Consider the following 15,496-nt stretch of genomic DNA (forward strand, 5'->3'; position numbering starts at 1 on the left):
AAAAATATTATAATTTATACGTTGTTCAACTAACTCTTCTAATGATCCATTTCCAATTTCGTGTTTAAAATTTCATGTAGTTACCCTAACCCATATCATTCTTTATTAGTTTATGATGAGATTCGTATAAAGTGTCTTTTAATTTGATATGTCAAAGCCGAAATAAGATAGAGCATTTGCATTCCTTCTGCATATTATTACAGACTTGGCATAAAACTTTTCATGTTATTATCCCATGACAAACAGTTGCTAATAATCAACAATAACACGTAAATTCGAAAGATCACTCATTCAATTTATATACACGAGATTATATTTAACTTAAGACACAGAAGACATATCTTAACAGAAGGTCCAATCGTATCGAAATTTTTGATGTTAGTGTTCCCTACTTTTCTGAAGCAAGTTCTAAGGAGACACGCCTTCCAGCAAGATAATTCCGCTAGATCACAGTAGAAAATATAGATGTTTTTGCAAATATATCGTTTTCCACAACAAAAGCTTGGAACCTTATCGTCATCGCAAAACGATAACATTTTATAACAATTTTAGCAAACTGATGCTTTAAACGTGAATTATTAGTAAAATAGTATTCTCGTGCAATACTATTCCATATTGATTTTGTGAAAGTATCTTGCTTGGAAGTCACGCATTCGTAGTGAAAAAAGACGCCACGATTTTAGCCGAGTGGGCCTTCTGTTAGATGTCTATTCTGTGATTAAGACTTAAGTTCATCTGCATTACACCGTGGCGTTAATATATACACAGGCAGTCTAAAAGAACAATTGTTGTTATGAAAATATTTTAATTGGGTAATAATAATGGAAAATTTTAAAGCATTGAATGCAACAGCAAGAAATAATCATACATTTAATAACCAGTCATGGATTTTTCTCTTGCTTTGATTAGAGGTTTGAATCGTTTACACATGCTGTCTAGCAAGTTAATGAATCTTTGCGTGCATTATAATAACCGCCATACAATATGACTTTGTTTACAATGTGATAAGTCCTTGTAACTTCCTGTCTAAAATAAATTAAAGGTCATTAAATGCTAAGTATTGGCATTGGGTCAACTTATACCGTTCGTCATGAATGCTTTTAGGGGAATTTTTTTTCTTCGCCCAATTCAAATAGGTCTTTTTCTCAACAATGTTTATAACTAATCATCTTTTCTAAGGATGTAGTTTCTGTTGTATTAATTTTTTGCTATTAAGTCAAATGATCTTGTTACTGTTGTATCATTGTGAATATCTATTTGGAAAAATCAATCATGTTACACAACTCGTAGTAAAGCTTAACTAGTTTAAGTAATAGGTTTTAAATGGAAAAGATCTGTCTTTACATCTAAAGTGTTCATCTCATATGTATATCAATTTTATCTCCTTGCACGTAAACACATGACGTATGGAATTGTATAAAGTTCCTTCTATTATTCGGGAATTGAATAATGCAATAATTATTAGCGCGTTTCAAACGGTCATTACTATAATTGATGATCAAGGTCACTGCAAACTCTGGTCTAAAACAAACTGCTTCTTCGAAATTATAAAATAGGATGTCTTCTTTCAATCAATCTCTCACATACTTGTATTTACAACGTTTGAAGAAAAAGTTTAAATGTCTGTGTAGAATATAAAAGATAGAGGATTTTATCTCCTTTTACCAAGTAAAATAGACAAAGAAATATAACTGGTCATACTTCTATTCCAAGTATTGGCATTGCATGAATTTACGGTGTTTAGTGGGTATATGGTTGCCTTTGTATTTCATTTCATTATTAAACTCAAATTGTTAGTTTTATTTCTAAAAGTAAAAGTATACAGCAGTTGAAATTGTTAGCTCTTATTGAGCATAGGTGAAACATTCTATAGAATCCTAAAACTTTGACCTTCTATGGTCTGTAACGCACGTTCGCTGTGAAGATTTTTTGCTCGATTGAAGTAATGCTTTGAGATGCGAGTATTTGATTTAAATGTTTGCTCGTTTTGAATTGTGTACGTTGCTTGGTTTAAAATATGGATGTTCGATTTGTGATGATTGGTTTTTACATTGAATTATAACGCGTATATGTTTATAAATGCACCTACTAATAAACCTTTTATCATTTAAAAGCAGAAGAACTTGTGTATCTAGTCTAAAACTCTATTGGAAATGGCAAAATTGTTTTGTGACGACATGTATTTTAGTATCACACAAACTTGCTGGAAGGACATAGAATCGACCATCTTAATGAATTTCATCCGGTTTTCCACCACCACTATTACCAATGATATTATCAATTACATTACACAAACAAAACTTACAAGGCACAGATGTTTGCTTTGAGAAAACTGATGAAATTTGAATATTTTACTGTAGCTTGAATGCGGACCTTGAACTTTTTATATTACAAATTTAAGCCCTCTCCTTTTTTTATTGCGTACTTCGAAAATTTCTTGCATATAAACAGACGGACATAAGTTCACTAATTTTGCCTCCAAAGTTAGGTGTTATTAGCAAATTGTGTAACTTACTGTAGCGGGTCGCGGGTAGGATGTCACGGGCTTAAAAATCTCTAATTTGCATAGGAAACATAAAAATACAAAAGTTTCAATTTTCAAAGAAGTTGATGCAGAGTTCTCAGGAAGTCTTTATTTCTACGTGTGCCCATTTGAATGTGCTCTTGGAGCCAACGTTCTTTCCTGTCAACATTGAAATATGTCGCTAGCGCTTTGGATAATCATGATTTGTGTTTGTTGTACATATTCAAATATATATGCATTCGATTTAAAGTTCATGGTTGAAGTCATGCTGAGTTCTATACTTACCAGCAGTTAACAACTCAAGAATTACAACTCGTATGCAACTTGAAATGTTGTTAACTTGACATTCACAAGATATTATGAAATAGATTAATAGAAAAGTTTGACTTTAGAGAAAATTCGTGCGCATCAGAAATTTATTGTTATACCGAGGAACAGCAATTTTCCAGTAGTGGGAAAGCGTAAACTCTACTATTAATTGAATTAATTTGGGAATTCTATTCTTAGAGGCTGCGTAGTTGGATCAGCCCCAACAGTCAAGGTAAAGGCATTCCTTTGATCAAATTAAAGGTACATTAGATGAGAAAACACTAAAAATGCGGCGAGGCTGGCTTTGAACATATTACAAAAATTTTAAACAAGACGAAATTGAATAAACTGTCTGACAAAAACAAATTAGCGAAGGTTTGAAAAATGTTTTACATTAATATGTTTTAATAAAATTTCCGTTAGTTAAAGTGAATAATAAAACAATTAATAAGTTGGTTTAAATTGGATATCAAGAATTATTTATGCGCGACGAGTCGGCTGCTGAATGGTTTGCAAATTTGCGACACTGGGTCCGAGCTCGAATCTAAGCTCGAGTCCTTGGCTCGGTTAATAGTATATCTCAAAATAAGTATATATTATTCAAATTTACACTACAGCTATCTATTTTTCGTTGACTCATTGAGGATGTTCGACGCGCTCGACCCACATCGAACTATCACGTTGTAGCAAATCAAGAAGAGTTTGACTGGTTTACATTTTAGTGCAACGTTAATTTTGATTTACTGAAAATTGCAGGCGAAAGGCGACAATTAAGGACAATGTAAATAAGATAACGAATATTACATGTTTGTAGATGTAGATCATCCAGGTTGGTATAGTCCTTAGAAAGACTGTTTTTGTTGTTGTTGACTTACGTTTCGACAACCTTAGTGGTAGTCATCTTCAGAGTCAAAAGAATCACAGTCAACAACAACAAAAACAGTCCTTCTCAGGGCTATACCAACCGGGACGATCATCATTTACAAACATGTAACGATACTCCCGGGTTCAAACCATTTACTTTATAACGAATATTATTCTGTGCAATATTGCGATCTAAGGGTTGGGGTGGTTTACATTAGAGGCCTTACGTTCATCTTTGCACGCCAGCAGATCGAACGCACGTACGCAGGGACAACTATAAATCGTAAAATAGTAACTTCATTTCTACTTTTTACTGAAAATCTGATAGGACTATACAAACCGTAGGGTGGGCGGGGTTTTAAATTCGCATGTGTTTTTTTTTGTGTCGCAAATTTGCAAATTCCTAAATCCGCCCCTGCCGATGATAACGACAGAAAGAAGGACAGATACATTTTCAACGCATGAACTTAATTTGTTTTTGACTAACCGCAGGAGCACCGTACTGCTCTTTGAAATAAGTGAATAACCTGTCAAAGCATACTAAATAATTTTATGCGAAAAATAGAGTAAGATGTCAAGGTCAAAAATTTTTTATCAGATCAAAAACACAGGCGAACATTTGTCACAACAATAGCATCACGTTTATATGAGAATGAAGTTATGCAAATTCAAATAATTTAATATATTTGGTGTGAGCCTTTAGTTGAAAATTATTTAATTAGCTTCCCTCCCGCTTAAGCGCCGCATTCAGAATTGACAAAATTGAATAAGCGCTGCGGTGCTAAATCGAGCATTTACGGTACTCTAGTTGAAAAATGCTTTTGGACAAGTCTACAAATTTGCCTTTACATAGGAATGCTATGAGTATTTTTGATTAAAGTAAATGGTTTGAACCCGGGAGTGTCGTTATATGTTTGTAAATGATGATCGTCCAGGTTAATAAAGTCCTGAGAAGGACTGTTTTTGTTGTTGTTGACTGACGTTTTCGACAACCAGTATTTTTGATTGTCAGGAGAGGTGAAGAGGACAACGACTTAATAGTTTCTAGAATGTGTTGATTGATTTTAAGTATCGGGTATTAGAAATATTTTTTAACTTAGGTTATCCTCTTCAATATCGTTTCTTTGAGTTTAGATTTGCTCAGCTTACGAAATGTCGGTGGAAACACAGGAGAAGTTTTTCGCAATATTAATGGTAAGCTGAAGTAATGTAAAGTAAAAAACATAAACCAAAAAAGGACATCTTGTAAACTAAAGTCCAACTTATTTAACAAGACAATTGAAACTGTAATATTTGTTATTAATAAAACTGACATTCTGTCTGATGATGGTTTTGAAATAAAACCGAAATATTACATTTTTAATTGTCTTGTTTAATAACTTGAATTTAAATTTACACGATGTACTTTTTCGGATTAGGTTTTATTTTACACTCATAAAATTGTCGTCTGGTCAAAGAAGCTGAGGAAATTTATTCTAATTAATTGATAATTAATGATTAATAAGGAATTATTGGATGAAGTTGAACATTAACATTGACCTCGGTCTGAATAATTCTTGATATCATGCGAAACACGAATTCAATAATTGTTGCATTATTCACGGAGTATTATGAAAACATATCAATATAAAAATTTTTCAGACCTTCGCTAATTTGTTTTTGTCAGACGGCTTCTTCAAGTTCGTCTCGTTTAAATATATTGTAAATGTGTTCAAAGCCAGCTTCGCCGCTTTTTGAGAGTTTTCCGCATCTTTTTCCTTTAAAAGCTTTCACATCGTTTTTAGAAACTGTGGCAAACATTGCCGTTTTTTAATTTGTTTTCAAAACCAGATTTTAATGGCGGCCGTATTTGTAGAAACTATTATCTGTAGGTTACGACGTCATAACCTACAGATATCGAGAATTATCTGCAGGTAATTGACCAATCACAGCCGAGAATGCTCACATAGTGAATAATAATAGTAATTAATCAATTCTAATTAATTAATCAATGAAGATTGCCTATTTTTTATTAACAATTAATTAACTTAAGAGTAAAACAATCCTGTTTTGCATTTGAAATATATAGTACAAAAACACTCTACAAAGTGGTAGACATTATAAACTAAACTGTAAGGTAGTATGCATTAAGAAGTAGCATGCTTAGTTGACAAAAACCACTGTCGGAGACAAAACATTTACGTCACAGAGTTCTGATAATTGTTAAATGAGAATAGTTAAGTCACTGAAATTCAGTTATTTCTCTGCTTTTTACCCATTTTCTTAAGGAATTCTCATCATTTTTACTTGTATTTAGCTCCATATACATAATATAAATGCTGAAACGGTTTTTATATGTACATGATAAACATGTGACTTGGACGAGATTTGAACTATCACCTTCGGGATACTAGTCCGCCACTCTACCTGTTGCGCTAATTGGAGACGAGTAAAATCTCTTAAAACTACGTATGGCGAGAAGTTCTCGTCATGATAGCAGTTACTGGATGGCACCGTGTTTCGACTTTATTCCAAAGCCATCATCAGAGAGATTATACATAATATAAATCCTAACACAGTTTTTACATGCACATGAAAAACATGTGACTTAGACGAGAGAAACATGTGACATAGACAAAAACAAAAAAACAAGTGACTTAGACTCCAATCCCTGTGGGCTTGGTAGCGCAACAGGTAGAGGGGATGTCTATTATCCCGAAGGTGCGAGTTCAAATCTCGTCTAAGTCTCGTGTTTTTCATGTGCATGTAAAAACCATGTCAAGATTTATAATACGTCATGGACGTTTCCGGTAACGTAGAAATGTCTAATCTGTCATTTTCTGCCTGTGACAAGTCTGCATCAAGTCTGCATCACTTGTTTTAATTGCTATCATAAACATCGAACTGAAGATTAAAAAATCAAAACTTGCAAGAAGCTAAAAAGCATACACTAGAAGAAAAAACGCATGCGAATTCCAGCGTTGAGCTATAGGACGTCTGTTCTTGTATCTTTCTTGTTACGGTGAACGTAGCAGTCGTAAATATTGCTTTAAGATTTAAAACAACTAATTTGATTAAAAATGTCAGTTTACTTAGCCACGTTCACCATCTGTGTCCGCATTTTACACAGATCAATTGATGCTCAGTTTTGTACAATGACACAACGCTTCTGGAATTAAGCTATACATTATTTAACGAAACCTCTTCCGTTACCACTGACCTTAAAATTTCATATTTTAGGCAATATTCAACACTGGTAAGTTATTTGACTACATTTGATCTATTGCATATATTGCTTGGAATATTCTAATTGTTTATTGCTCATTATTTCATGGCTACTTCCGGTTAAATGGCGCGCTTTTATTGGCTCAGAAACACTTTTGCCGGTCCATTATTTTCCCGTTATCGACCACGGTAAAAAACAGGTAATTTTACAGTCAAATGAAAGCAAACTTCGTAATGCAAACAGCAAAACACAAAATATCGTAAAAGTAGATTTGCCCATCTTTCACTTCATACTCTTTGTAATTATTATCCGATCTCGATTCTAGTGTATACGTATCACTTCCAACCTTTGTTTTCAAATCAAAAGTGATAATACCGATGATGAAATGATTCAATGTCGGTAAAATCGAAAACGTTATGACAACAACAACCGTTTGGATCTTTACAACTCGTGCATTTTCAAATAAATATAATTCCAATAAATACGGTTCAACTTCCTTTGAACATTTATATCCATCCAAAATAATAGGGATGATCGTATCGCCATCCAAACAACCAATACTCCAATCATTTAATTTATGTAGACGGAAATTGATGACGGTTGAATAATTTGAAATCATAATCATGATCCAAAACCAAGCCCGGGGTATTGGCAGTAAATTTACCGCCATAACACATAACACATTTTTTAAGTAATGCAAAGCTTTGTTCTGCTCCGCGCCACCTGGACAACGGCAATTTATACTTTTATTATTGGTTTGAAACCGTCCGCTTTTAAAAAGCTCATTAAAAGTACAATTTGTGGTGATGGTGACGTTGAGTTATTAGCAATCAATCGTCCAGTCTTCCTGATAAATTCTTGAACAAATACGAGTTCATAATTTTTGACAAAAGTTTGATCCGGTGATAATGGGCCAAAATTTTTTCCTTGAAATCCGGATAAAACAAACGCTTGTGTGTTATCGCTCATGTTTAAAGCTCGCGACCAATCGATGTTTACGGTAGGATTTCCTAATCCATATTACGTTTTGAATTGGTTAGGGATTCGCGACAGTTCCAAGACTTTATTTCTATCCACGGTCGGAGCGTTGGTGAACGTGCTATTGACGATCGGTATCAATTCGTGAAGTACCATTAGTGCAGATAATGTACTGACGAAACGTTGTGTTCTACTTTAAGTTCATTTTTTCAAGTCGTTTATTTGATACGCGAGGAAAGAAATAGAAGTCGTTGTATTCGTGCTTATTCTGTCCGTGCGCTTAATTATATACCAAAAACTTTGTTTGAACATTTGAATCATCAGGGACGTCACTACTCACTTGTATCTGGATAAACATGTGAAATTTTTCTTTCAGTTCCCCGAAGTCTCGAGACATGATGACATCTTCTCAATTTGTAGATGTTGAAGGTAATACTTGCATTGCTAGGATTCGCGCTTGGTTGTGTTACACTCTCAAATTTAATCGAGCCACTTGTTTCGCCTGTGAACACCCCAAATTTACATGTTTCCGCATACACTGCGCATTGTTTATTGTTGTGAATGAGGATGACGACGCGCATGCTTGTATTGTCAGACATGAATTGTAACAACACAGTTTCCCCGGGACTAACTTGTGTAAACAAATTGGTGACGTGACGCTCGATGCTAAATCCAAAATGTAATTCCTTGCGTTCATTGAACGGATTTCCATACTGATTGACGTCATTGTATTTGAAGTAAGCAAAACTCGAACCATTGGCGCCGATATGAGTATTGTTGATGACGATAGCAGGTTTGTCGTTCAATGCAAGAAAATTAATCAACTTTTAAATGTTAAATGCGGCAGTTGCGTTCGTAGGATTAAGCCCTCGTTGAAATATTCCCTTCAATTTTATCGATCCACTCGTTTCGCGTTTGTACACACCAAATTTACTTGTTTCTGCATAGAATGCGCAATATTTACCATTGTGATGTAGGTAAATAACACGCATGTACGCGTTATTGGTCATGAATTGTAATAGCACTGTTTCTCCAACGCTAACGTTTGAAAAGTCTTGCGTGACATCACGTTCGATATCATGACCAAAAAGTAATTTGTAACGTGGATTGAACTGATTACCATATTGATTTGCGTCATTGTACATGAAGTCAGTGAAATTCGAACCACTACTGCCCAATTGCGTCGGTGCATTGTTAATCTTGATATTTGGTTTTTCATCCAAGTTTTGAAAATTTGTTAATTTATAGATATTGAATGTAAGTCTTGCATCATTAGGATTTGTATCTGGTCGTTTTACACCATCCAATTCGATTTTACCACTTGTTTCACGAGTAAACACATCAAATTTAGAAATTCCACCCTATTTCAATTTTACCATCCGTTTTACGCGTAAATACACCAAATTTAGTGGTTTCTATTGCGTATTTCACATTTGGTGCGGTAATGTAGAGCGTATTTGCGTAAAATTTGATCGTGGGAGCAAAGCGTGTAAGCATGCACGATGTCGAACCTAAGATTTTGCGATTCGCCTTCGGTTGTGACATTTTGCCAATCGACGGACGTGAATTCTTGACAAAGTCCCTCGGATGCCAGCTATCTTTCAACTCGCCTCAATTACCCGTTGCTGGAACAAGGTGCAACAATTCAATGAAGAAATGATCTTCGACTTTGCTGGACAATTTAAGCAATCGTCTCAGGAACCTGAAAAAATCAGGTGACTCAACGGGATTCGAACCCATGACCTCCGCGGTGTCGGTGCAGTGCTCTGACCAACTGAGCTATGAAGTCACACAGTGGTGAGCAGGTCAATATTGTTAGGCTCATGTTTTCTCGTGAAAGGAATGTTGTATGAATGTTTTATGCAGTGCGGTGTTTGAAATTAAATGAAGAAATGATCTTCGCAATGATCGTGCTCAGAGCACTGCACCGGCACCGCAGAGGTCATGAGTTCGAATCCCGTTGAGTCACCTGATTTTTTCAGGTTCATGAGACGATTGCTTAAATTGTCCAGCAAAGTGCGAAGATCATTTCTTCATTTAATTTCAAACACCGCACTGCATAAAACATTCGTGCAACAATTCCTTGCTCGTAATTGCATACCCCTGTATGTACTAAAACAGAATTGCTGGTCGATAGCACCATGCTCCTTTTCGAACTGGATGCGTCAAGACACCTTCTCCGTTGATCATTAAACCGGTCGACGGATCAAGACAAGATCCGAATTATGGCATGAAAACATAACACTGCTTTTCCGAAACGTGAAGATATGATTTTTCGCCATTGAAATGAGTGATATCGCTTTGAGGTAACTGGAGGTAATCTTTTTATTCTTGCCTAACTTTTTGTTGTACACGCCTGTACGAAAGATCAACTTTGGTAAAACAAATGATATCCATCTTTCTCTCCTTGCAAGATCGATAACACCGACACTCTAAACCTATTTTTGTTTATTTTTAATTTTTATACGTATGTCTCATTGAAATTCGTACCACCGGTGAGTAAGTATCATTCGCTAACTTTAATTCGCCTAAAATCTTCTCAATTCGACGCGTCTCTATAAGTTCATACGTGGAAACAATACCCCAAAATGGCCGATTTTTACCACTTTGATAAAAATTATTCCACGTGTGCATTTTTTATACAAGTTAATTAAAATGGCCGACTTTTACCACAATTTTTTCAAACACGCAACCACACGATTACGTTAAACTACACCCCCGTACGCCTCACGTGGAGTTTTACCAATTTGGCAAAAACTTGATAAAATTACAACCTATTACTGCTGACGATGGTGTAGTTATAATGTTGAGATACGTGTAACTTGGCACTGATAAAATTATATGAGATTGTTGGTGAAGTTTATCGATACAAAGATAACACTTCTGACAATCTTTTTTGTTTACTGTTCGAAGCCGACTACCAACTTTAACGAAAATTTTCCTTTTTCTGTAGCCTATGAATTTTCTATTCTTTTGTAGCTATGTGTATTTGTAGTAGTTAGTGTTTTTTATTATGTTGCCCTTTGCTCTTGAATTGTTGGACATGAAAAGGTACATTTAAGTCTACCCTACAAATTTTCATAACTTTGCTTATGCGCTACAAAATTTATCAAAACTAATAGTTTCAGTTGTTTTGTTGCTTGTCATTTATAACAATCACGCATGTTTTATACTCAGCGATCATTTGCATGAATTCCTGGTATTTGCAAAGGAAAATATTTCATGCACATAATTTTGAAATGTTAACTACGCTGTTCTCATTAACAAAGAAAAGTTTCTTTGTTTGTATCTACTCCGTAATATTCCAGTGTTTTTTGTGTTGAGCGCATCTAATAGAAGGGGATAAAGTAACGAATAAAATAGACTTATAGCACACTGCAATGGGTTGTGACGAAACTAGACAGAGAAGAAAAAAAAGACATGGAAAAGGACACGAGCAATTTACGCACTAAAGCAGCTAAAAGATACTCTTTGAACGATTTAAAAGTAGCTCTAGTGCTAAAACGCTTTAATGAAATTGACAAAAATGAAAAGGAACTCATCAAAAACTTACAGAAGTTACAGCAAAATCAGATTAAAATGAGAGAAAGTCAAAGTAAACTGCTTAAACTTACAAAAAGTGTTACTATTCATCTTGGTGTACACGTCACAAACGATGAGGAGATTGTCTCCTCTGATCCTCTCACGAAAAGTGAAGAACTTCGTTTGCGGAGGAGAGAACGAGAAAGGTAGTTTAGACTTTGTAGATTCATTTGACACGAATAAGAAATTTTGGAAAGCAGAAGAAAATATGACAGAAAAACTTTGTGGTGCTGAAGGAAAATGTTTGTCACCGGTGGATCAAATGTAAAAAAATGTTCTAGTAGTGTGGAAAGCCTGGATTGTAATGTCCTGGGTGGGTAAAACTGAAATTGTAATGGCAAGATCGTGTATAGGACACAGTATAGTTCTTTACAAAGACACAGTTGTCATGAGTGGTTAAATCAACCACTCTTTAAAACGATTAACACCTCCAAAAGTCTTCAACAACATTTACAGCATTCCACTAAATCGTTCGCATGGAGCCAGTTTTTTTGACGTTAACGCCGAAGCGACAATACTGTCATGGCTAATATGCTATGGATGACCAAGTTTTGTTTCCGGTGGGAGAACATCGAATCAAGAAGAGGATGTGATAAACACTATTTTTCTTCCAGCCTGGATGATGAGAGTTGGAAAAATCTTAAGTGACTACCATATTCAGAGTGCAAAATGGCATTAGTAGGGTATGAAGATAAGGGTAAGTATTGGTGATCAAAGTGAAGTATTAGATAATGTCTTGACATAAAATTTAAAACAGCAGAATGAGAAAGACTTCCACCTCTTAATCATAAAAGATTTGGATGCGCAGCTGTTATCGATGAAAATATTATTGTTGTAGTTGGCGGAAAGAATAATGAAGAGTATCTTGATTCCGTTTAAAAAATCTTATCTGAGAAAAAGGCTTGGAAAAACTACCTCCGATGACGACCAAACGATTTGTACCAACTGCATCACTGTTACCCACAGTTTCACGTGTAATCATGACTTTTTACATGGCAAGTTAAGCATTTAACAATTTACAATTATTGGATGAGGTTGAGCATGATATCAAGAATTGTTCAGACCGAGGTCAATGTTATCTTCCATAGCGAAGCTGAGGCGGATAAAGTCGACCGAGGTCTGAATTATTCTTGATATCATGCAAAATCTGAATTCAGTAATTGTTTTATTTTGCAATTAATAAGACCGAAGCTTTCATACTATTTTGTACTAAAGCCATAAAGTTTCCATTGCTTCGACATTAGTTAATTTTTGCTGTTCGCTTTCGTCTTTTCTCAGTAAATACTCGGTGAAAACTGTCCTGACTGACAGTGTAACCCAGTGTAACCCAATGTAATTCCGGTGTTTTTTTACGTCTTTAAAACGAAACGTTTTGCAAATCTCGAGGTTGAACTCAACGTGTCATGATCAGGAAATTGCTTGATATGTATTGAACAAAGTCGGTGAAGCAAAGCACAGAACAGCCATAAGTGAAAACGATGTGGTATGTTATAGAGTTCTACATGAGTACTGGTTTAGTTATGGTGGTCACTTTAGATACAAATGCTATAAACGAACTTTTACGAAGGATAGTCATGTCATAGCTGTTAATTGCGAACTGCCCGTACACGAGGGTAAATGGTTAGCTGTTTTTAATTCAATTCTTGCTTTCTTATTTGGGTTAGCGGTTTTGTATTGGCCTTTGATCTTATGCTGTTTACCGAGTATAATTGTTGAAGGAAAAGGCATGTCTTCAGCACTTATTCAATCGTCTTTGCCATTACATGATAATACAACTGTCGATTTGAATTCATTATTCAAAAAAATAGAATATTTCTTTTCCCCCATATCGACGTTCGTACTAAGTTGTGTCTTATCTGGTTTCTGTACATCCCAATGTTTTTTACATAAAGCTTTTCCTTTATTTAATCAAAGGTACGGAGCAAATTGACGACACAGCAAGAAAGCTTTTTTCAATTTTTCAATTCATATCTTTTTTTCTTTGATTTTGAAAAACCTCTTATATGCATAATTTTTATCGTCCCTTACTTTGCTATCCCTTTCATTTCGATATTTTTTCTTTCGAGAAAGATTTGCTGTGCAGCTTACAATGACGCTCTTCACGCTACAAATAAATCCGCCTTTTTAATTGAGGAATACCTAAAGAAACTTAAGGACTTGTGTGTAAGAAACATTACGAGTTTTCTCAAACAAACTAACGACAAAAAAATTTCAGACGCAATTATTGACATTTCTTCTATTTATTCCTTTTTCTATGGGCTACTTATTATTCCTATTTCTTTGTGTGTAACACTGATAATATTCCTCGTTGCATCTCTAGTTTGTCTTACATTTCTCTCTCCGTATTTTGTGTACATCGCCATTATTTTGCGTTCCAACAGAAGTTTTGTTTTCACTGTGACAAATTATGGAAGACGTTAATAAAAGCAAGAGGAAACTTGAAGATGACGCAAGTGATTTCAACAGAAAAACTGCCAAAAAAGAACTTTTAAGCCAAGTGAAGTCAAGTGTTGAGCGTTTGTCTTTGCTTTGTAATAACCTTAGCGAAAATCAAACGAAAATTATCAATGCTGTCCAGCAGTTTCAAGAGGGTCAGAATGAAATTCAAGATAAACAAACAGAATTGTTGAGACTGACTCGAGCAGTTACAAATAATGCATCTGGACACGATTCACACGATGAAGATAAATCATCTTCTGATTTTCTCGAAGGAAAATTTGACATCATAGTATGTGGAGGGGAAAATAAGAATGGCAGTTTAGAGTGCGTAGAGTCATTTAACATTAATGAAAATACTTGGAAAGAAGAGAAAAATATGATAGAGAAACGTTGTGATGCTGCTGCGTTTGTTCATGATAGAAACATCTTTGTAACCGGTGGATCAAATGCAGAGAAATGTTCTGAAAGTGTGGAAAGTCTGAATGTTGAACGTTCTGGGTGGATAAAGACTGAAATTGCAATGCCAAAACCATGTAAAAGGCATAAAGTAATTTATTGGAATGACAAAATTGTTATGACCGGTGGACTGAACAGAATGAGACCTCCAGAAGTGTAGAACGAGATTCAAGCCATTTCAGTAAAAAATCCGCACAAAACATACTTTTTGACATTTATGCTACAGCGACGATACTGTCATGGCTCGCTTATCATCGATGATCAGGTTTTGGTTTTTGGTGGAAGGACATCGAACCAAAATGAAGACATTGAAGACAGTGTTTTTTTTTACAATCTGACTTATGACACATCCCAAAACCTCAACTCCCTTCCGTATGCTGTTAGTAACATGACTATTGTAAGGTACGGAGATAAGGCAATCTTGATTGGAGTTATTAATGTAAATGGTGAAACATTAGATGTTGTCCTCATGTATGACTTGAAAACAGAAGAATGTGAAAGACTTCCACCTCTCAATCATAAAAGATATGGATGCGCAGCTGTTATCGATAGAAATATTATTGTTGTAGTTGGCGGAAAGAATGAGGAAGAGTATCTTGATTCTGTTGAATATCTTAATCTGAGAGAGAAAGTGTGGAAAGAACTACCTCCAATGAAGACCAAACGATTTCTACCAACTGCATCACTGTTACCCACAGTTTGACGTTTAATCGTGACTTTTTACATGGCAAGTTAAGCACTTAACAATTAAAAATTGTTGAATGAGGTTGAGCATGACATCAAGAACTGTTCAGACCGAGGTCAATGTTATCTACCAAAGCGAAGTTGAGGCGGATAAAGTCGACCATGGCCTGAATTATTCTTGATATGACGCGAAACCTGAATTCAGTAATTGATTTATTATGCAATTAATAATGCCGAAGCTTTCCTACTATTTTGCACTAAAGCCATAAAGTTTTCAGTGCTTCGACATTAGATAATTTTTGCTGTTTTCTTTCGTCTTTTCTCAGTAAATACTTGGCGAAAACTCTCCTGACTGACAGTGTAACCATTTCGGCGTTTTTTACGTCTTTAAAACGAAAACAGTTGGTGAAACGTTGTGCAAATCTCGAGAAATTTTTTTTAATATACCTTTCATG

At 35.1% G+C, this 15,496-nt stretch overlaps 1 protein-coding gene across 1 annotated transcript; it reads left to right on the forward strand.

Moving 5' to 3' along the window:
- The first annotated feature begins 14,574 nt into the window (after nt 1–14,574).
- On the forward strand, nt 14,575–15,060 carry LOC124449071 (kelch-like protein 12). The gene has a single exon (XM_047000014.1). It carries the CDS (start codon nt 14,575–14,577, stop codon nt 15,058–15,060), a length of 486 nt encoding a protein of 161 aa, XP_046855970.1.
- The last annotated feature ends 436 nt before the right edge of the window (nt 15,061–15,496 follow it).

Source organism: Xenia sp. Carnegie-2017, unplaced genomic scaffold (genome assembly GCF_021976095.1).
Source record: "Xenia sp. Carnegie-2017 unplaced genomic scaffold, XeniaSp_v1 HiC_scaffold_23, whole genome shotgun sequence".
Taxonomy (NCBI): Eukaryota; Metazoa; Cnidaria; class Anthozoa; order Malacalcyonacea; family Xeniidae; genus Xenia; species Xenia sp. Carnegie-2017.